This window comes from Macaca fascicularis, chromosome 17 (genome assembly GCF_037993035.2).
Source record: "Macaca fascicularis isolate 582-1 chromosome 17, T2T-MFA8v1.1".
Classification (NCBI taxonomy): domain Eukaryota; kingdom Metazoa; phylum Chordata; class Mammalia; order Primates; family Cercopithecidae; genus Macaca; species Macaca fascicularis.
Window position 1 is genome coordinate 102,944,361 of NC_088391.1, and position 24,221 is coordinate 102,968,581.

At 43.8% G+C, this 24,221-nt stretch overlaps 1 protein-coding gene across 3 annotated transcripts in view; it reads right to left on the reverse strand.

Annotated features, from left to right (window-relative positions):
- TUBGCP3 (tubulin gamma complex component 3) overlaps nucleotides 1-24,221 on the reverse strand; it is a 98,381-nt gene that overhangs the window by 18,643 nt on the left and 55,517 nt on the right. For all 3 annotated transcript variants that reach the window (XM_074021464.1, XM_045377500.2, XM_045377501.3), the window contains exons 13-18: nucleotides 23,936-24,044; nucleotides 18,227-18,416; nucleotides 15,522-15,657; nucleotides 14,615-14,683; nucleotides 12,093-12,228; nucleotides 77-165 (exon numbers count right to left, since the gene is read on the reverse strand). In XM_074021464.1, the coding sequence (XP_073877565.1) occupies nucleotides 77-165; nucleotides 12,093-12,228; nucleotides 14,615-14,683; nucleotides 15,522-15,657; nucleotides 18,227-18,416; nucleotides 23,936-24,044 (729 nt within the window). The remainder of the gene's footprint in view (nucleotides 1-76; nucleotides 166-12,092; nucleotides 12,229-14,614; nucleotides 14,684-15,521; nucleotides 15,658-18,226; nucleotides 18,417-23,935; nucleotides 24,045-24,221) is intronic.

Here is a 24,221-nt window from a genome sequence, read left to right on the forward strand (position 1 = left end):
ATATATATACACCACATATACATATACCAAGACATGACTTATTGAAACTAAAATCAACACAGTGACTGAAGTGTACCTCAAATGTGATATAATACTGCATCTGATGAATGAAATGGACCATCTCAGAGGCCAAAACATGACACTGGTGCAGCACCCCAGAGAACTCTGCAAGGGAAGAGCTGACGTCAGAGGTGACTGCAGGTACACTTACCGACAACGTGCTGTTCTCCCTTACCCACCTGCAAGCTATCTGAAAACAAAAAATCAGTCATTTAAATTCTTGACCCCTTAACAGGAAAAAACCTCTCCATAACCAATTTCTGAACATTTCAAACTAAACGAGAATTGAGCTATCTAACCAAGTAGTACTATACTACTTTACCTAATAGGAGCCTAATAAGGAATACATGAAACAAAATATAATTGTATTTAAAAATTAAATACAAAACATTTATTTTATAATAATGCAGTGCACTGAATAAACAGAAGCTCTGCTTCATGGCTTTACAATTAGTCTGCCTGCTGTGCGTGAAACATTTACTATTCCCTTGCTCTTTGGAGATAAAGGTGACATTTCTTTAAGGAACCGACTGTGGCCTTACCGCCTGTGAGAAAGAGGAGCCTCGAGGGAGGTCAGGGACGAGCTCAGACTCTCCTTTTATCCTTTAGGAGATCACACAACCATCACCAGGCTGGAAGGTCACCACAGAGCACAGTTCTCTGCTCGCACTTTTAATTTTTTGTTCAAAGACTATGGCAGCATATTGTTACACTAATGTATGTGATGGCTCAAATCAGAGCTAGGCCCATCAGTGAGGTGATTACAAATCAGAGCTAGGCCCATCAGTGAGGTGATTACAAAAAGGCTTTGTAGCACAGGTCAGCTTGGACATGTTTTGTTACTGCTTCAAATGCACTCAATGAGTTACCTCGATAACGAGATCGAGACTTGCTACTCATGCAGTTATGTGAGACGTCAGTCTTGCCTCTTCTCAAGAGAGGAAAGAAGTAGTGGGACTTAAGCCTCTTTATAGAGGTGTGTAAAAATAACAATGGCAATGCAAACTTTTTAAAAACACTCTTTCTGTAAGTTGAAGATTAACTGACACCTTGCAGTTTTGCTGTCTTGGTTTAACACTTGACAGCCCAGTTAGTAGAGAAAAGTGGGAGAGGAGGAGACAGAATTCTAAGCCTTATAAAAATGTAAATCCTTAAACAGATGATCAACTTACATAAGCATGAAATATGTATGTGAATTGCATGAACGCTGTCCGAAAGCACAGATTCCACTAACAGGCAGCACCACCACCTGACCCTGGTGCCCGGTCTCCAGGGACGTGCCGTGCACCGGGGAGAGGAGGAGGGCGCACTGCAGAGGAGGACACTCCTCACCTCCCTGGTGCCTGGGCCTCGGGACGGGGCTAGAATTCTCGAACACAGAGGGCTCAGGTGAGGGAGAACCAGAGAGGTGTAAAGCAGACATTAATATACATTATATACCAGCACCTACCTAAATGAAATAGATGGCAGCCAGTAAGAAAGATGTTTAAAAAAATAAATTTCAAAAGACAAAAAAAGAGCTTGCTTTCAAAGAGGCAGAAGAATTTTTAGTTAGGGATCACTGACGGCAGACTCAGACAATGCACCTTTCAGAAGGAGCAAATTCATTTTTTAAAGAGAGGGATGACACACTGTCCCTCAGGCAATGAACAGGCGGGAGGAGGCAACCCAACCAACCAGGAGCTCCAAAGGGCCCTCGTCCATATCCATGTGCCACCCAGCGCCTCACAAGGAAACACACACACTCAAGGGCTCAAGTGCCTCCCCTGCCAATGGCTATGACTGATGTATCAGAGGCATATACAAGATTTACTTATGAAGTTTACAACTCTGCAAAGAATCCTCAGCGCTCCTTACATGGCCCCACAGACAGTTAAACACAGTGAACTATAGTGTCCACAGCCATGAGATGCACTTTCAGCTCTAACACCCTCAAAAGAGACCCAGCTGCCCTCAGACCTGTGACATCTGCCCAGCATCTGTACTCACGAGGCTTCCTGCAAACCTGTGACATCTGCCCAGCATCTGTACTCACGAGGCTTCCTGCAAACCTGTGACATCTGCCCAGCATCTGTACTCACGAGGCTTCCTGCAAACCTGTGACATCTGCCCAGCATCTGTACTCACAGGGCTCCTGCAGACCCGGGATATCTGCCGGGCATCTGTGCTCACGAGGTTCCTGCAGCACAGTGTGCACTCCACATACCCCAAGTATCCTTCTTGCCATTAGGAATCTACAACCCACAGATATGGTCAATGTGTATCTGAAGAAAGGGTTCAGCTTTGAGGTTCATCTGAAATCCTAGAATTGTAAGTGTATTTTTCCCTACTAAAACTATAAATAAGAGTCTAAGATTTCTAATCGAATAATACTCAAAATCCCTCGAACAACAATTACTTTTCAATGTAAAGGGGTATAATAAAGTGTTGTTTTAAGTGATGTTCAGCCATGTTATGGTTTCAGTAAGATTCTAAGGAAAATACCACTTGCACTGAATTTTAGGTTTTAACGCAGAGCTCAAATGAGAGGACTGTGTCTTCCCCCACTGAAGTCACTGGACTATAACGGAAAATCTACAGCCAGTCTTCCCTGGAGAACGGTGAGTATTTAAAACATTCTACAGGTGCACAGAGCGTACATAGATTTGTCCTCAAGATATTTCTCGGATGTGATTTGATTTCTCTCCAGTGCAGCAAAGTTATACGAAATAGTTTAGAAACCACTTGTGGAAGGTTTTTGTATTTTTATGTTAATATCATCACAGAACTGGTGGATCTTTTCATTGGGAAACAAAGTCACGAATTCTACAAGTCACAAGCCATGACTCGCAGGTCTTACCCTGACATCGACGTCTCCATCGACCCCTCCCAGGTACACGCTCAGTGTGACCCGAACATTTAGCTGTGCACCTGTGCACAGTGAGTACAATCTGTTTTATTTTCTACCTTTTCAAGCAACTATCCAGGTTATACTTATCCATCCTGACCTCTTTCAGAGAAGGTTTAAGCCGACTGACAAAACTGTAGATTTCATCGAAAAATGAAAGGTGAAACTTCACCTAAAAGTTTACCTTCACCTAAAAATGCGAAGCCGGCTATTATCAGCACTTTCTCTGAGGGACTCTAGATTTGTTACAGAAGCATAAAAATTTTTTGTGGCTATTCTCCATTTTCTAGCCCCTGCTGGGTGCTCCGCGCACGAGAGAAGCAGCTCAGTCCCATGAACGCTCAGGGCTATGCTGCTCTGCTCCGCCTGCATTTCTGAGACTTCCTCCAGAGTTCTTTTCAGGGTCAGTCAAGCCAGCAGCATCTGAGTAACATGCCGGTTTTTCGTGGCACGAATATGCTTTTGCTAACATCTTCTACATTTCACTGTTGCTCTATTAAGAAACCAGAAATTTTTTTCTCTGGCTTCAAATCAATCTGAAAGTAGATACACAGTGATTAGTGATTAAATCACTAATTCTATTTCAGAATCTCTGATTTTCTTGAGCGTACAATTTCTCTGATTAATGTTCTAGATTCTTTAATGTCACACTGGGAAATAAAAATGCTACTGAATGGCCACAAAACAGAACAAACACATCTACCAAACAACACTGTCATGCAATGCTCAGTGCCACCTAAACCCCTGACATCCCACTCCAGCCCGTCCCAGTGCTGCCTGGGGCCTTCCCCTTCTCTCCCTCACTCCCAGCCTCACCATCTCGCAGCCCTGACTCCACCAGGTTTGCACTGCTTCGCTGTCTTGGCCTCAGCTCTGCCTGCATCCCTCGTGCCCCCAGTCACTCCAAGCCTGCCTCTCCCTCCTAGCATGCTAACCTCTCCCTCCTTAAAGGCTAACCCGAACCCCTTACTCTGAATCCATCTGTTCCTCCTCTGTGATTTTCAGCCTCCACTTCCTTCTCCATATGGGCATTTTAAACAGCCTCCCAACAAACAAAGCATCTAACTTCGTTAGAAGTTTTGACTTTGATTTTGCCCAACTCTTCCGAAGTATATCTTTAAATTTTCAGATGCTATATGGCAGCTCCGAAGCGGTCTGTTAGTTGAAAAGGTATCGTGCACCACGACAGAGACAGACAGGTCTACGGCCCCCGCCCCAACCCCATCTTCCTCCTAGCCATGCCACCCCGTGAGACTGCAGTTCCCACTCACTGATGCCCCTTCCGCATTCCACTCCACAACTTCAAGCATATCCAGGCTGATGACATCTAAAACATTTACCTCTAGATCTATCTTAAGTTTAAGACCAGTCTAATTAATGGCCTCACAAGGTATCCTAAAAAATACCTCAAATTAGCGTATTGGAATGGAATCATTATCCCCCGCAAAGAAGCTCTTCCTCCAGTGCTCCCTGGGTGGTAAAAGATGCCACCACCCACCAGGTCCTCAAGTCAGAGACCCAGGTGCCACTGAGACTCCAACCACCCCCTGGCCTCCATACACGCATCACCTGGTCCTGCTGGCGCCACAGGCCAAGTCACCCTCAAATCCATTCCCTTCCCTCCAGCCCCGCGGCTGCTGTAACCATAAAGGCCAACGTCACTGCACACGGATTATCACAACTGGCTGCCCTGCTAATCGCCACGGTCGCGCCCCAGGTTCATTATTCTCAGTGACCTGAATCCAGACCTTCAGGACGTGCTCCCGGTTGGGCTCCCCGGCCCCATGCTGGCAGCACAGTCCCCCTCCCCAGCTTTGCCGAACATGCTGCTCTCCTCCCCACTGACCCGAAGAGCTCATCCTCACCTGTCAGGGCCAGACTGGACACCATCACCTCTGGAGCCTTCGGGAACCACCCCCACGTCTGTCAGATGCCTCATTTAAACATTCCCATGCCACTTGGATTTTCCCGTATTGATTGACTGTAAGTTCCTGTGTAAATGTCTGCTCTGCCCTAACAGGCCATGAGCTGCTTAGCCACAGGGAGCTGGTTTGTCACACCGTTACTGGGAACCAGCAACAGAGAGCACTAAGTGGGCCCTCAACGATGATTTCCTGAAAAAAGTGCGTGATTTGGACACTCAACGTCAGAGCAGGCGGTCTGCATTCCTTCAGATCTTGAGTACTCAAACTCACACCTTTCAAAAGGTTTCTATAAGCAAGGTCAATTTAGCAACAATGTGAATACAGGTGTTCTTTCCTTTTACAGTCTTAAAGTACTGCCAGTGAATATAGTTCTCCTTCTAGAAAAATCACCTTTTACCGTGTCTACAATGAGCACAGCGGACAGCATCTCCAATGGTCTTCTTTTAAGGCAAAGCCCCGCGACAGTGAGAGACATCTGGTTGCTGCTGTGAGGGTGCTGCTACTGAAAAGAAACCTGGTGAAATCATCCACATGACAGAAGTCTGAAATCCCTACAATACCACAGTTATTTTTCTTTCCCAAATAAGAGATTAAACACTATAGAAAATAGTTATTTCTGAACTTCTACTTGCTCTAAGGCTGTAATGACTATGAACTCAATTCACAAGGCACAACTAGTCCGTTAGTTCCTAAAAAATTCCATTTACACCTGCCAACATGCCTAGGATCTCTTTACCTAGCACTCTGAATATATATTTTAGGAACGTGTTTTAAATGTGTTTTTATGGCTGACCCACAAGTAACTGTGTAATTATAAGAATCCCAAAAGCAAAGCAACACTGGCAATAAGGTCCAATGAATACAGGAGGCACACCTCCTGCAGGGCCGACGCCACACTGGACCGCCGACACACAAAATTGGGTGGCCACTATCTCCTCCCGCTTGGGCAGCAGCTAAGCAACAGGCTCTTTCGTAGTTCTCCACTGACCCCTAAAGGCTGTCGAAAGAACTTCAAGTTTGACTCAAACACTGGCTCTTAACACTTGTTCTTAAACACTTGTTCAGGCAGGCACCTTCCACCAGGACCCCCTCACATCCGGAGATGCCTCTAGAGATAGCACCGAGTACTGCTAAACATTGTATTTGGTTTTTTAAGAAAATACCTTAAAACAATTAGTTCACAATTTCAAAATCACCTCCTCAACCCATATTTATAGTGATGCTACTGTATTTAAAAGTGACCTTATCAAAGTACCCATCTGATTTATTTTTCTCAAGACTAAGGATCCAAACGACATTTGTTAAGAACTAGGATTGTTTTCAAAGTCTCTAATCACCTGTAAGGATCTCATCCTTACATCATCTGCATTCCTGCTCTTCCAGGCAAGTAACCACGGCAATGGTGAACTTGGGGGCACCCACCACAGGCAGGTGCTGTTCCAAGTACTTTCACTCAGACTTAATCCTGACAACACTAGGAAGTAAGTGCCATCAACACCCCATCCCCCAGATGAGGAAACTGAGGCAGAAGACCAAGAAAACAGCTGAGGCCATACAATCTCAGAGACAGGTGGTGGGGTGGGGATGCCCCCGGGCAATGTAGCTCTAGCACCTACAGCTCAGCTTAAAGTTTCTATCAGTTGGAGCCAGGCACAGAGAATTTTTTTTATCTCTATTTGTATGTTTCACTAAGGATCCAAAAGACTTTTGTTAAGTATCTTTTGGATCCTTAGTGAAACATGGGAACGATGAGTGAAACATACAACGAATACAGCAAGCACACATCCTGCAGGGCCGAGGCCACACTGGACGGCTGATACACATTAAGGATATAAAACACAGGATACAAAAACACACAGAAATTTTTAAAGAGAAAAATTTCAACTCATCTTCTATCATTCACTGAGTCTTAAGACACTGTCATTTGTAAGACGAATCGTTATTATATGAATCATCAAGAAAGTAAAACGGTTGCCAATCACACTGACAGACACCCTGACCTCAGCCCTGTGCGGGAAACACCCTCTGAACCCACTGCGCAGATGGGCCCCTCAAGGGACACTGCTGGCCCGCGGGCACCTGCCTTTCCTGGATAAAATCTGCGGTTTACATGGAAAGGTGGCATTTTGGTTCTTCTCTCAATAATAATCATGTGCTTCATCGATTTCAAATTTATGCTTCACTGCTATTTCTAACTTTTCTGCAAACACGGTAACTTTTCATTTCAAAACAGAGCCAGGGTGGAGCCAGGGTGTAATCTTTTTGAAGGCAACGAACCGCAGCTGTGGCCAGTACCAAAGGCTATGCTGCCGGAGCACAGAGCCCAGCTCCAGGCACCAAGAGGAGCTGGGGCCAGGTTTACACAGCTGCAGCCAACAGGAGCCCTGCAGCTCAACAGACTCTAAGACACACTGAGAACATGAAAACAATGTGTATCTTAGAAGTAATAAAATATGTTTGAAAGGAAAACCAAAACAAAATGTAGTATGAGCTGTTAAACCTTGATTTATCTTATTTTTCAATATACTGGGCCTAAACCAAATGTGGGCCAGTCCAACCTTTTCAGATTCTGGGTCTCAGGCTGCTCTCCAATACACACCAGGAAGGTTTGACTGTGGTATCTCCAAAGTGCCTTTTACTTAGAAGCTTCCTAATTGTAAGGGACCTGCTGGTTTAGATGTGGCCCCACCAAGCTATTTCCATGGCCAGACCCTGCTCTTCGACACCTACCCCACGAAGCCTCATTTAGACACTCACTTTCTCGAGAGCACATTCCATTCAGTGGGATTAGAAAAGATAAAGGAAAACCTGTAACTTGCTATCATTATATTTTAGACAAGAAATAATTTAGTGTCTAGTGTGCAAGCTCTAATTTTAAAATGTAGTAATATTTACATCTCATTTTAAGCGAGTGGAGTTCCATTATCTTCAACAGTGACTGAGCACAGTAGCTCACGCCCATAACCCCAGAACTTTGGGAGGCCAAGGCAGGCGGATCACTTGAGGCCAGGAGTTCGAGGCCAGCCTGGCCAACATAGTGAAACCCCATCTCTACTACAAATATTAACACAAAAAATTAGCTGGGCATGGTGCACACACCTGTAATCCCAGCTACTCAGGAGGCTGAGGCATGAGAATCGCTTGATCCTGGGAGGCGGAGTTTGCAGTGAGCTGAGATCACACCACTGTACTCCAGCCTGGGCGACAGAGCAAGACTCTGTCTCAAAAAAAAAAAAAAAAACCCCTCAGGCACAGTGGCTCACGCCTGTAATTCCAGCACTGGGGGAGGCCAAGGTGGGCAGATCACCTTAGGCCAGGAGCTTGAGGCCAGCCTGGCCAACATGGTGAAACCCCATCTCTACTAAAACTACAAAAAAATTAGCCAGACGATGTGGCAGGCACCTGTAATTCTGCTACTCAGGAGGCTGAGGCAGGAGAGCAGCTTGAATCTGGGAAGTGGAGGTTGCAGTGAGCCAAAATCACACCACTGCACTCCAGCCTGGGTGACAGAGCGAGATTCCATCTCAAAAAAAAAGGTACACGTAAATCTCCACTAACCACTGTTCCCTGAGAACTTCAGGGACCATTTCAGAGAATTAATATTCTCTTAAGAGCCCTCTAAAAACTCACTGTCTAAACATTAATTTTTGTCTCAGATAAGTAAGTTAATGTCTTAAAAACCAGAGGAAAACTAAGAAAGTGTTATTTCTGAATCAGACTTCTATTGGAACCTAACTATGTAAATTTCATCTTGATTCTTCATGAAAGATGAACGCATCCTTGTTTTCCCTCAAGAACGTAAGAGATCGATTTTATTTCTAATAAAGACCAAAAGCAAATTATTTCAATGCCACTGTTTTGAAAGGGGAAAGGGAGGGAAGCTGAAAGAGAAAGAAAAAGCCTCCATTCGTTCCCTCCCCACCCCACACAGAGGCTGAGAAAGAATACAGGCTCAGTTACCTGTACTGGTCTATTTCATTTTGTGAAATGTTATCTGAAACATGAATTTAGTTTCCAGTAGTAGAAATATTTTTTAGATTAATTGAATCTAACAAACCATTTTAGTATTAGCCGCTGTGTTTTGTCCAGCTGACTGGCAAATACATAAAAAACTGCTACCATCCAGGATTGGTAAAGGCAGGAAGAGCAGACAATCTTACATGAGGAATGGGTGTGATCTTCCTGGTAGACCATGATTAAAAACCCTTGTCCCCAGAAAAGCACTTTCACATGTAACTACTTACTGCACACGATGGAGCAAGTTATTCCTTAGATGAATATTGTTAAAACACTAGGGTGATAACTGTTGACACTTTAAGTAAGACTAAGCCGTCCTTTGCACACCACACCTGTACGAGGCCCCGTGGCAGCTATTGATGGGAGCTCTCTACAGGGTCCATGTGTAATCTGCTTCAGATTTATAATTAGCAGGACATTTCTAACGGGCTGGATTAGCAAGATCAGCTAGCTGATTTCTGCTCATGAAGTTGCTTGGCCATGAACTACTTTAAAATACTTCTTTATTAAAGGTAAGAACACAGACACCCCAACAGAAACACAGGTAAAACAATTCCCGAAAAAGGGAACATGGTAGTCCCCCATACAGTTTCTCTTTATGCTGTTCGTCACCTGCTGTCAACAGCAGTCCAAAAATAGTACATGGAAAATCCCAGAAATAAACAATTCATAAGTTTTCAATTGAGCACTGTTCTCAGTAGTGATGAAATCTCACACCATCCTGCTCCATCCTAGCCAGGAAGTTAATCAACCCTTTGTCCAGCAAATTCACGGCGTATACACTACCGCCCCCTTAGTCACTCAGTAGCTGTCTCAGTTATCAGGTCAACAGATCACGAGAAAAAAAGGTAAGTATAGTACAGTGAGATCTTTTGAGAGAGACATAACACCCACATAACGTCTGTTATAGTATGATGTTAAAATAATTCTATTTTGTCATTAGTTATTGCTGTTAATCACTTAATGTGCCTAACATATAAGTTAAACTTTATCATAGGTAAGTACATATGGGGAAAAGCAGTATATGTAAGGTTTGATACTATCTGAGGTTTCAGGCATCCATGGGGTGGGGGGGAGGGTCTTAGAATATATCCCCTGTAGATAAAGGGAATACTACATAATACAGCAAAACGAAGAAAAAAGAGGCCGGGCCTGGTGGCTCATGCCTGTAATTCCAGCACTCTGGAAGGCCAAGGTGGGAGGATCACTTAAGCGCAGGAATTTGAGGCTAGCCTGAGCAAAAATGGGGACCCCATCTTGAAAATAAAAGTGTTCACTCTCATCAATCATTTTAAAAGCATAACATTTAAAAAGCATAAAAGTTGAAATGAACTTCCATTTTCACCTATGAACTGACAATTTATTTGAATTAATAGCCAGTGTCAGCAAAAACAGTGATACAGACAACTTTCCACAATACGATCTGGGCTTACTGAGATGTGAACTAAATTGGTGCACATTTCCCAAAAAGTGATCCGACAATATCAATACAGTTAAAATATGAATACTTAGTAAGTAAAAAGTCAAACTAAAATTCAAACTGTTAAACAAGCAGTTCTACTTCTATCTATTCTCAAGAAATATTCAGAGGCGTATCAAGATGCATTTATAAAAACATGCATGGCATTATTTATATTAGCAAAAAATTGGGGAAAAAACATGTCCAAAGAGAAATGATGAAATGATATGTACATGAGGTAATATCGTGCTATTAAAAATGGTTCAGAAAAAGTTTCAATAGCGAGGGGGAAGGCTCAGCAAAAGCTGGAGTTAAACTCTGTGAAGCAGGATTCTAGCGATATAAATAAATTTTATAAATAATAAAATACACATTTTCCCATACATAGAAAACTGATCAAAAAATGTATTAGTTATCTCCAACTAGAAAACAAAACTCATTATTGATATTCAATACAATAAGAGAAGAGCAAATTGATACAGACGTTGCTAAACTGATAATCAGATCAGAAAACTGTAGCGCGACCAGCCCATATTTCAAGTTGGTATGGAGCTCAGCCTTCGCAGAGGCTTATTTTGACACGTGACAACGACAGCATCAGTTTGGCCTTGAACTGGTCTAAACTCACTATAAGACGCTGCCTCGTGAAGGGGGCAGCCAGGAACTGATCTACTCAGTGGTATTCGTAAGAAGACAGAGGGAAGGAAAAGTGTAGGCAAGTAAATACATATCCAGTTAAAACAACTCTGAGCGAGGGATCCCGCAACAGTGGCGAGAAGGACGGTGTGAAACCGTGGAGAAAGGAGACCCGCAGAGCCCCAGGCGTGCATGCAGTCCTCTCAGCACAGCCCTCCTCCCGCCTCCCGGCCCGCCCATGGCAGCACATTCACAAGAAGGGCACCCAGCCCGCAGTCATCACTGCCTTTAAAAGAAAATCTCCCCTTTGCTTCCCTCTCAGCTAATTCGGAGGATTCCTACCATTCATTCCCCACTACAGTCAAGTATCAACACCCAGTAAAAACCGACAATTCTACATGTCAGTGTTGGCTCAGACAGGCAACTCCCTGCCCCCCAGCCTTCGGCAGGGTCACTATTCTGGATCTCTGCTAGCTGCTCAGGGACCAGCCTCTGAGCTGGTAAAGAAGCAGAGATCATGAACTGCTTTCTCCCAACAACTGCTCTCTTTTTATTCCTAATAATTACTTTTCACCAAAGGATTAAAGGCATGTACCGTTTAGTTCTTCTTTAGAGATGTACCTACTGAAATACTTTCTCAAGGGTTCTGACCAAATCAATTTTATATAAAGACTTCAAAATTACTTGTAATTTAAGTCATTCAATGTTTATAACATTAAAATAATCTTGACTATCTGATACCTAAGAATTTTTACTACAGTTTTAGATTGTTTTAAATAATATATTCCCATGTTCTGGTTTATGGACAAAACAAAACATTAAAGAAATTCTCAAAAACAATTTAGTTAAAACACTGTGTGAATTTTAAATGAGTCAGTGATGTATTAAACCGCTTTCCCTAAAAATAGGCAATTTTTTAAAAGCATATATGTGAACACTAGAATAAAAAATAAATGTGATTTTAAAAGAAAGTTCGCCATCTGGAAAAAATACATAGCTAACACCGTGAGTCTACCTTAACTCCCGCGGAGCTGCTGGAAACCGCACCCAGTGGGGGCTGGACGCTGCTGGGAGTGTGTGCGGACCTGTGACCGCACTGAGGGCTCACCTGGCATGTTTCTCAGGAGCTTTGCATTGCACATGTGTCCCTTCCGTATGTCGGTGAGAATGTATTCCATCCGCTTCGCCCTCCAGAGGAAGTTAAATACTCTTAGGTAGTGGCTCATACATTCTCGAGTAAACACCTGGGATAATAGCAGGAGACGAGTTTATAGTATTCCCACATAAGAATCCTCTCAGTACAGGTCTCAATCTTTTTTTTCAAAAGGTACATTTTAGCAAACTATCATAATGTAACAACCACACTGATGACTTCCATGCTAGGCAGCATGCTAAGCAAACTCACAGGAACAGAAAGCAGGGAAACAGAGGCCTAACATTACACAACTTGCAAACAGTTTATCAGGATTTTCAATCCATTTTAGACTAGTCTAAGCCTAATCTAAAATGTGGACTCTTCACTACAACTCCCCCCAACCCGCCTGAGGGATCCGTGAGGCAGGGGTGCACTTTCTTCTGTAACAGTAGCTCCTAAGGGTGGTGAATCTCATGGAAGGTAGGCCTAGAAGAATCTCCAGTCTGAAAAGAATCCTTCAGGTTATATTCACCGATTTACTTTTATCTTGGGTTTTTGTGGGGTTTTTTTTGAGATAAGAGTCTCACTCTGTCACCCAGGCTGGAGTGCAATGGTGAGAGCTCGGCTCACTGCAACCTCGGCCTCCTGGGTTCAAGGGATTCTCATGCCTCAGCCTCCCGAGTAGCCAGGATTACAGGTGTGTGCCGCCATGCCCAGCTAATTTTTGTATTTTTCAGAAGAGATGTGTTTTTGCCATGTTAGCCAGGCTGGTCTCAAACTCCTGGCCTCAGGTGATAGATTTGCCTTTTTAAAATAAATCTATGATATAAACTTTTTTCCTTGAGTCCTTCTACTAAAGTAGAGCTTTGCAAACCTAAACATTTAACAATATTGCATGAGCAACTGTTTATGTACATGGCATGACACCTTTGACACTCTTAATAAGATCTGTAATACTATGAAATAATTAATTATCTCTTCTCTGGGCAACGTTCAGTTTACCTATTTGTCAAGGCACTCAGACTTTCTGAAATAATCGATGCAATTATCCGTACTATGGTATCTTTTATGCTATGAAAATAATACGTAATGTATGCAAATTAACAAGGCTGGAGATATGAAAGTTGCTAATTTAAATAATTTGTTGAGGTCGGGCACAGTGGCTCATGCCTGTAATCCCAGCACTTTGGGAGGGAGGCAGGTGGATCACCTGAGGTCAGGAGTTTGAGACCAGCCTGGCCAACATGGTGAAACCCCATCTCTACTAAAAACACAACAATTAGCCAGCATGGTGGCTCATGCCTATAATCCCAGCTACTTGGGAGGGTGAGGCAGGAGAATCGCTTGAATCCGAGAGGCGGAGGTTGAAGTGAGCCAAGATCGTGCCATTGCACTCCAGGCTTGGTGCCAGAATGAGACTCCGTGTCAAAAATAAATTAAATAAATAATTTGCTAAAATATCACACTGCTTTTTGCATTGTAATATTTTAAATTGGTTAGGACATAAGTCAAAAGAGAAAAAGCTAATTTGAATAGGATGAGAAATTACATTTAAGAGAAGCTATACACTGAAAATATAGTAGCTTTGATCAATAAAGGTTACACACCAGGAATTTAGGTGTAAAGGGAACCAGCAGTTCCCATCTCACTGTAGGCAGGAGAGACACGCTTACCAGTGGCAGGTTTCTTACCCCCAAGAGGAAAGAGGGTGAGTGTGCCCTGACGCAATTATTTCAGCAGCGTGATGTGCACCCTGAGAGGCGGGAAAACAGCACGAAGCAGCCTCTACCAGAACCACTAAGAAAAAATTTTAGAGCCCAACTATATTCCTTCTCAACAAAATACTCTTCCCAATACCTCAAAGAAATGCAGTGTCCTTCCTTCAGCATTTCAGATACAAAAATGATTGAAGTAAGTTTAGAGGGGTATCTTGGTCAAGGAAATTTATTCAAGTCTGAATACTTGCAAAATGAGCACTAAAAAGAGGCACTTTAACTGCAGGCATGTAAACAGACAGCTTTCCTGGTCAGCCTTTTATAATGTGGTAACTGTGATGTAGGTGAAGGCACTATGAACAAAGTACAGCTGTTTCCTCATCGGTTTAAATGAATACTAAATACCACATTTTATCTAAGTAGTAAAAATATGATTCCCCTAAAATACACTTTACAGTTCCTTTCAAATTATCCTAAACTAGTTGCCACAGTCTAATAATGGAACGGAATGAACAGCCCATTTATTAAGGAGTTGCTGAAACCTATGATAGAACAAACGATATTTTTAAGAATTTTTAAAATAAGAGAGTATTTCAGTACTCATTAATAATCATTTAAAAAACACACAGTTTTGGCTTAAGTATTTATTCAATGAGTATATCTTAGATGTCGAGTGATCACTTGAATTAGAAGTCCCCAGAGAAGAAAGTTAACTTCAAACAAAATGTTTAACAATCTTAACAGCTGTAAATACTATAAAATGATGCAGGATAATCTTACAGTTGCAATTGGTCCATCGACATGATAATCAAGGCTGAAGACATCCCATCCAGTGTCACCTGGAGAGACCTAACAACAGAAACAAACACATAATTGCAAGACCTTAAGCTTATTGCTGAAGAACTTGTTGACGCAAAGAAAAAGCAGTAAAATAACGCCCCATTGTTAAAAACTGCTCAGCAGTTCTGAGTGCATCTTCTGGTTAACTTCTACAACCTCACCGATTAGGCAATAACGAGCACACAGTAGGTGCTCTGCAAACATCTGGCAAGGAATGGTGTATTTCTGAATGAATATTGTGAATATGTGTTTAAAATTCATCACCATTTGCTTACAACAAAAACCCACTCCTCTAAATATGTTCCAAATCCTTAGTTATTCCAAGATGACTCTTGCAATATTTTAAGAAAACCAACCATTCTGCTAATGATCTTTCATTTCAACTAAGTAAAGAGTGGGTTTATGTTAATACCCATACCCTTAAAGGAAAGTCATGTCCTACCAAACTGAAACTAAAAAACATCAATTTTCTGATAAATATCATCATACACCATGTCTTGTGCTCCTGTTGGATTTATTATGAGAAGCAAGCTCCATTTTCTAAGCATCTGTGTGTGCTACCCAGCTCAGGGCAAGGGTGTCATGCGTTTTCTCCAACTTAAGCCTAGCAGCCCTGCAAGGCTCCCTGCAAGATGGGCAAATGGAGACCCAGATGGTGTACAGGGAGGAGATGTGCTGACCAGGCAGTAACAAGTGACAGAGTGGAGTTCCTACTCAGGCTGCCCAGTTTCCAGAAAGATAACGGCTAGCTGTGCCTGAAATAACATGGAAAACACTCGCTAGAACACCCCAGCCCAGTGGGTCCTCGGTGCCAGGGCAGCGTTCCCAACATGCAGAGCCGCAGTACCTCCAGCAGCCGCACGTCCAGCCTTCGCAGGATCTCAGGACTGTCAAACTGTGCGTTGGTGGCTCTGACAGCGGTTTCTAGAATTCCAGTCAAGTTATGCTGATACAAAGTTGTAGCTGGACGGACAAGTTCTGGTCTTAACAAATTTTTTAAAAATTAAAGAAAATATTACTTCAATTCTTAATGAACTTTAAAAAACATATAAACTATAAAAAGTAAGAGTTCAAATTATAAAAACTCGAAAGACAAATGGGACCAATACAATAATGTGGCAACGAAAGCTTCAGAGCATAAACTGCAAACAGGGCTTACTAATTATTGTGGAGTTACATTTCTTTAAAATCTCAAAAATACTGATTTTGGCCAGGAACATTTGTTCAAGCCTGTAATCCCAGCACTTTGGGAGGCCGAGGTGGGTGGATCACCTGAGGTCAGGAGTTTGAGACCAGCCTGGCCAACATAGTGAAATCCCATCTCTACCAAAAATACAAAAATTAGCCGTGCATGGTGGTGGGCACCTGTAATCCCAGCTACTCGGGAGGCTGAGGCAGGAGAATCGCTTGAACCTGGGAAGTAGAGGTTGCAGTGAGCTGAGATCGCGCCACTGCACTCCAGCCTGGGCGACAGAGCGAGACTCCGTCTCAGCTTACCCTGAAAGTACTTAAATGTGCTATACATGTTAACAAAGTTTTCAAACTTTAGGCTGGCCTATGAGCAGCATGAGCTGATGTAATTTCATTTTAGACCCAATGGGAGGAGGAGAGGTCTATTGAATCAAAGCAATTAGGTACATGGATGTCATGATTCTAAAGGGCCAAGAACCACTACACTTTCAGCAAGCATTTCTTGAGGGTTACTGATACCTGCTTTTATAACTATGAAGCTAACACCTCTCTACTCTAATCAGGGGGTTGCCAAGTTAAGAACATCACTAATCAACTCAGGTAGACACGAAAGCTCTACAAAACGCAGGGCAGCGACAAGGTGAAAAAGACACAAAATGTCAAATAAACCTAAAAACTAGGAACTTAAAATACGACATGAGGAGAAATGAATTTTTCACTTTCAAGGAAGCATTGTGACACTTTCAACATTAAGATTGGGCACAAGGCAAATGCATTCAGCCGGCTCTATGATGTGACCTATGACGCCAGCAGGGTCCTCCAAACCTCACTTTGGCTCCTCATCTCCAGCGGCACCAACTCACCCACATGCATACCCATGGCATTAGAGAACATTTCCCCTTTAAAAGCTCATCACCACTCGTACTTCAAACAGGTGTTGACCTCATCACAGCCAGCATTTACTGTACTAGTGAACCTTCTTTTCTGACAAACCTGTTAGCAGACATCAGCTGTGACTAAGGCATGAGCATGTCGCAAGCCAGCTATGGCTGTGTATGCCTCAAAAAGCCATATGAGTTTTCACAAAGGAGACTGGCTTCTGGCTAGAAGGTAAGATGTAAGAGCTTGCATGTCTCAAACAGTGGTTCTCAATGTGTAGTCCCCACAAACACAGCATCACCAGCAGCTGGAACTTGCTGGAAATGCAAATCCTCCACCCCACACCTGAAAATCTCATTCTCTAAATTGGGCCCACAAGCAAGCTTTCTAGGCTGCAATCCACTGAAACTTGAGGATCTGAGGCCCTAAAACAGTTGCCTGGGCAGCACTGGCAGGGTTTAAAGGTAAGTTATGATTTTGTGTCTTTTTTTTTTTTTTGAGACGGAGTCTCGCTCTGTCACCCAGGCTGGAGTGCAGTGGCCAGATCTCAGCTCACTGCAAGCTCCGCCTCCCGGGTTTACGACATTCTCCTGCCTCAGCCTCCCGAGTAGCTGGGACTACAGGTGCCCGCCACCTCGCCTGGCTAGTTTTTTTGTATAGTAGAGACGGGGTTTCACTGGGTTAGCCAGGATGGTCTCGATCTCCTGACCTCGTGATCCACCCGTCTCGGCCTCCCAAAGTGCGGGGATTACAGGCTTGAGCCACCACGCTCGGCTGATTTTGTGTCTTAAAGGGAACATTTAGCTTACTTTAAGTGTCCTAAAAGGAACACCAAAAAATAACTTTCATTCTTCTAAACACTTGGGTGAAAATCTCCAGGCCCAGGCTGTGGCCCCCGGGGGTGCTCATGCCCAGGCTCACACTGCCTGGGCCAGGGTCTGCACTGTCTCTAGACCCAGGAGCATAGCAGGCTCTGGTCCAGAACTGTCTCTGTCTCTACTGGTGGAGAAGGACACACATTTAACTCTGGAAGGGAAGATGCCATGAGAAATGTCAGGGAGCAAAATAAAAAGGGCTGTAGTTTTGTTTTTATGTGAAACATTAACTACAAATATAAAAGTAAAATTCAATTTTAAAATGTGTATTTTATTTTTCACTTTATTTCAAGCTAAAGCTAAAGTTAATTGTGATTAGACAAACTCCTCATACATGAAGACTGTAAGCGCCATAGTTTTGGTAATAAATGCCAGTTTCTCTTATGAATAAAGCACAGAACATGACAATGATGCTCTGCTGATAACCAGAGAAAAATAAAGGGGCTTTACCTTTTGAAAATTTTACATTTTTTTCAGATTTTATTTTAAAAAGTATGCTCGAAGAATTCAACTCATTTTCCTTTAATATAATTTATTCTTTTAAACACAAGATTCCTTCTCATGTCAAATATATTACTCATTTATAGAAATGAAAATAGTGTCTTACTTTAGCAAGTCCATTAAGTGCCTTATGAAGTCTCCTTGACCCAGAAGCAGGTACCGTCTCATTGCCTGCATGTGGTCCAACAAGCTGTACTTTTTATTGAGAACATCCAACAAGTATTTGCTGGTCTCAAAATAAGCAGCATCAATTTTCCCCTGAAATGCATTTTCTAAGTCTGTGAACAGGTCTGCAGCTGTAAAGAACAACAGGGAAGAGAACACATGCATCCGTAGCCTGTGTTTTCACAAAGGAGAAATGAAGGTACACACACCCAGACTCAGGGCCAACCACGGTCTGTGGCACCAGTAACAGACCGACCTCAGGCACAGGCAGCTGGACGTTCCACGAAGGAGACCAGAGCCCTAAGACCACAAAGATGAGAACACTTCTGCCAGCTGAGTTCACAGCAGACGCCTACGTGTGTGTCTTCATGATTTCCAAATCCCTTAATACATTGGAACTAACCGGAAGTCTCACCTAAACACACTGGTAACAGGGCAAGCCAGAGCTGAGTCACCCGTCCATACCCATAAGACGTTTCCATAAATCAGTCTTAAGACCAAAACAGCACATGCTTATTAAGCTTTGTGAATTGTACAACTCGCAAAAGTTGAGTAGTATCACGCATCATAGAGTGAACTCCACAGAGATTGCTGGAGACGTCTAGGGGACAAACCCAGATTGTCACCAGTAAAGACGCCTGACTCTACGCAGTAACATAGGGGAAGAAAGCATTTCCATAGCTTTCTATTGAGAAGAAATCGCAGGTGGAGACTATACACATAACAGAGCTTCTTACAATGCTGATTTACATCCGCAAAGCACAAAACCGGTTTTAAAACTTACATGAATACATCAGTCATTAAACCCACAATAACACTTAAGCTAGACAATAACCCCAGTGGGAGGAACAACCTCAGACTGAGAGAAAGCAAAACGCTAGCTAAAGACTAAGCAAGGACAAGAAAGGCGAGAGCTTCTGATTCAGTTTAAGTCTCTTTCCATTATCTGAGTTACCCAGTTTAAATATATCAGAAGACTCCTAAGATTTGTTTGTCCTTCAGAATAAGAAAGCAGTTAAGACAGGCCTATTTTAGTGTTGCTATTATTCCAATTACACACCGGTAGTAAAAAACTAAGATGCTCCCAGTGAAGGAGCTGTAGTTATCTGAGGATGAGTGAGGTCTGCCCGGAGTCACGACACCACGGAACCCCTTGATGAGCTCACCACGGTCCTGTTTTAAGGGCATGGGGTTCTATTTCCGTTGATCTACGTAATTTTAATGATATAAAGATTTTTCTCTGGAAATGTTTTCATTATTCCCTTGAGTCATTAAACATTTTCATTCCAAAGAGAAGGTTTGAATCAGTCTTAATCAGTCTCAGCCCAAACCAGCCTATGAAGACACAGAACCCAGAGCCTCCTCGGAACTCTCTTTGCTCCTTCAGGGTTGAGGCATCTCTCGTGCTCCAGTTTTTAAATTTTCACTCTTTATTCTTTATTCACACTTTTACATCTTCATAACCTTTTCACAGATAAAGATGAATCTGACATGTTCTCCTGTTTTTTGACCATTATTAGGAGTCTTTTAGGATTTGTTTTTTTTGTTTTTTTTTGTTTTTTTTTTTGAGACGGAGTCTCGCTGTGTCTCCCAGGCTGGAGTGCAGTGGCGTGATCTCGGCTCACTGCAAGCTCCGCCTCCCGGGTTCACGCCATTCTCCCGCCTCAGCCTCCCAAGTAGCTGAGACTACAGGCGCCCACAACCGCGCCCGGCTAGTTTTTTTTTTTTTGTATTTTTAGTAGAGACGGGGTTTCACCATGTTAGCCAGGATGGTCTCGATCTCCTGACCTCGTGATCCACCCGCCTCGGCCTCCCAAAGTGCTGGGATTACAGGCTTGAGCCACCGCGCCCGGCCGGAGTCTTTTAGGATTTGTGTCTTCTATCTTCCCAGTTATACTATAAACACTCAACAGCAGAAACTTTGCTCTCCACTGACCCTGGCAGCCGTGGACAGGACGATGGGGACAGCAGGAGTCATTTCAGAGAAGCAGCAGCGCCCTGTCGCCCTCAGCATCTGCAGGGGACCAATCCCACGACCCCCACAGATACCGAAATCCCCTGATGCTCAAGTCTTTTCTATAAAACAGAGCAATATTTGCACCTAACCTACACACATCTTCCCATGTACGTTAAATCACCTCTAAATTACTTATAATATCTAGCACAATGTACATGCTATGCAAATAGCTGTTACACTATTGGGGTGGATTTTTTTTGTATTTTTTTAATGGCTGCATTTTTTAAGTGTTTTTGATCCTCAGTTGATTGAATTTGCAGATGTGGGGCGGTGGGTGTGGGGGCCGCCGGCAGTACTGCAGACTCAGAGCTCGCACAAGCAGCAGCAACCTTCATGGAGAGTCTCCCGCACAGCAGGAGCGTGGGGACGCCCTGTCCCAGGCACAGGCCATTTCTGCGCCATCTTCTCTAGGCACCATGAAAGGTCATGACTTGAACACAACTGCTCTCCTGGTTCTTCTTCCTTCCACCTCTTCAATGTAGAAGCATTTCCCCAAAATCTGCACTGGATCACATCTATCTCTATTCCAGGAACGAATCTGGGGTATATGGACCTCCCCCCCAAAAAATACATGTAAAATGGTGTGTGAATGCTTTAGGGTGAGAGGGGCCATGGCTCTCACACGCCTGAAAAGGGACCTGCCCTGGACCACACGGGAGCTCTTGCTACACCATCCTGCCTTGTCCTGAGTTACCATGGTGAGATAAATGCTTCCAAAATCTCTATACTTGGCCCTAACTTTTAACCAGAGTTTCAGTACAGCATTTCCAATACATGCTGGAAGCCTCCATTAGTAAGTCCTCTCAGTTACTGAAAACCAAATTGCCCTAAATGACACTCCTCTCTCAGTGCTATCCTCTTCCGAAATTCCCTGCTGCCCTTCCGACTAGGCCTCATGAGCTCAGAGTTCTAGTGCCATCACTGACTTCCTGATCCCCAGCCCTCCTGTCCAGAGAGCCAAGTCCTGTTAGAGAACATCTGTCATTCCAGTAACACCCGTAGCTAAAACCACACCCAGTAACCTATCCTACTTCCTACACCAGGTCCTAGTCTGTCTCTCTTTAAGTCTGTCACATTAATAAATAATAATAACTTCCACCTTTTTATTTTCACTACAATCTTTAGATAAGTCTAATTCGTCCTATTTCTCATCTGCACTTTCATGCACGTTATTCCTTTGTCCTGGGCTGCATGATAACCCACAACCAAATTCTCCTCCTTCTCCACGGCCAGTGCGATTCCTGCCTCTTTCCAAAGCCTTCCTGTTGAGCCTTGCCTGAAAATACCCAAAGCACTTCCCCTGCAAATCTCACATCCCTGATCACTTTCCACCTTTACTGCTGACTACGGGTTATTTCATTACGCATCTCCTCTCCAAGACCAGACTAAGAAGCTCAGGAAGGAACAGTCGTGGTGAAGTCATCATCTCTTCCCCGCAGCCACCACAGTGTCCTACGCGAAGTAAACCTTCTGAACGAACCGTGACAATATAATAGCAAACACAGTGTCCTACGCGAAGTAAACCTTCTGAACGAACCATGACAATAGCAAACACAGTGTCCTACGCGAAGTAAACCTTCTGAATGAACCATGACAATAGCAAATACAGCCAAAACTGGAGAGCGATGAGCGTAAGTTAGCCACACACAAAACATCAGCATGAAATTACTGAGGGTGGGGCAGGCAGCAAATGGGGAAAAGGAAGAGAACGAGGGAAAGCCTCAGCGCTTCACACAAGCTGAACCCTCACGCAGCACTCTGAATGCAATAAACACAGTAAGTGCAGTAAGTCCTGGCTCTTCTCCAAACGAAACCTTTGCATCCCAAAGAATGGGCTACCATTAGCAATATTTCTTCTGTTGTTCCTTATTTTGGCACACTGTCACTTTATCATTTTAAAAAGTAACACAAATTAAGAAGGACAAAATAGCTATACCTATTCCAACACTTCCTGTTTAACTCTGTATAAAAAGGAAATTAAAAATTTACACAGTACTACACATATACATACATAATTCTATGTATTCAGGTGTTTTAGAGAGTAATTCCAATGATCTATAAATCCTATGGTACAAAAAACACTTTTAAGTAATCTGTAACATCAGCACATCATCATCACCATCACCTCCACTATCATCACCATCATCATATCATTACTATCACCATCACAATTATCAATGTCATTACTATCATCACATCACCATCATCACCACCATCATCACCATCAACATCATCACCACCATCACTGCTACCACCACGCCACTATCACCACCCATCCCCAACACCGTCACCTCACCATCACCATCATCACTGCCACCACCACACCATCACCACCACCCATCCCCAACACCATCACCTCACCATCATCACCATCACCATCATCACCACCATCCATCCCCAACACCGTCACCTCACCATCATCACCATCATCACCACCATCACTGCCACCACCACGTCATCACCACCACCCATCCCCAACACTGTCACCTCACCATCATCACCATCACCACCATCACTGCCACCACCATGCCATCATCACCACCACCCATCCCCAACACTATCACCTCACCATCATCACACCATCACCATCACCACATCACCATCAACATCACCACCACCATCACTGCCACTACCATGCCATCATCGCCACCCATCCCCAACACCGTCACCTCACCATCACCATCATCACTGCCACCACCACACCATCACCACCACCCATCCCCAACACCATCACCTCACCATCATCACCATCACCATCATCACCACCATCCATCCCCAACACCGTCACCTCACCATCATCACCATCATCACCACCATCACTGCCACCACGTCATCACCACCACCCATCCCCAACACTGTCACCTCACCATCATCACCATCACCACCATCACTGCCACCACCATGCCATCATCACCACCACCCATCCCCAACACTATCACCTCACCATCATCACACCATCACCATCACCACATCACCATCAACATCACCACCACCATCACTGCCACTACCATGCCATCATCGCCACCCATCCCCAACACCGTCACCTCACCATCACCATCATCACTGCCACCACCACGCCATCACCACCACCCATCCCCAACACCATCACCTCACCATCATCACCATCACCATCATCACCACCATCCATCCCCAACACCGTCACCTCACCATCATCACCATCATCACCACCATCACTGCCACCACCACGTCATCACCACCACCCATCCCCAACACCATCACCTCACCATCATCACCATCACCACCATCACTGCCACCACCATGCCATCATCACCACCACCCATCCCCAACACTATCACCTCACCATCATCACACCATCACCATCACCACATCACCATCAACATCACCACCACCATCACTGCCACTACCATGCCATCTTCGCCACCCATCCCCAACACCGTCACCTCACCATCATCACACCACCACCATCATCACCACCATCACTGCCACCACCACGCCACCATCATCATCATCACCACCCATCCCCAACACCGTTATCATCACATCCCCATCATCCCCATCATCACACCATCACCATCACCACGTCATCATCATCACTGTTACTGCGAGCATCACCGTCCTCACATCATCACCATCCCACCAGCATCATCGTACCGTCCTGGGGTGACTCTGCAGACTTGGTCACGGCTATCATCTTTGTAGTGGGAGTCTGATCATGACAAACTTGGTGCAAGAAATTTATTGATTTTCCTATCAAAAGGACCTAAAAAGAAAAACATTCTATGATTACCTTTATGTAAATTTAAAACGATTGCCCAAATCTACAAATATTCCTAAGCGACAAATTGGCTATTGATTGAAAAGTAACAAGGCACCTGCTACAGTATGGAGCGAATTCTAGTAACTCAAAGATACACTGAACACATACTATATTGATGTA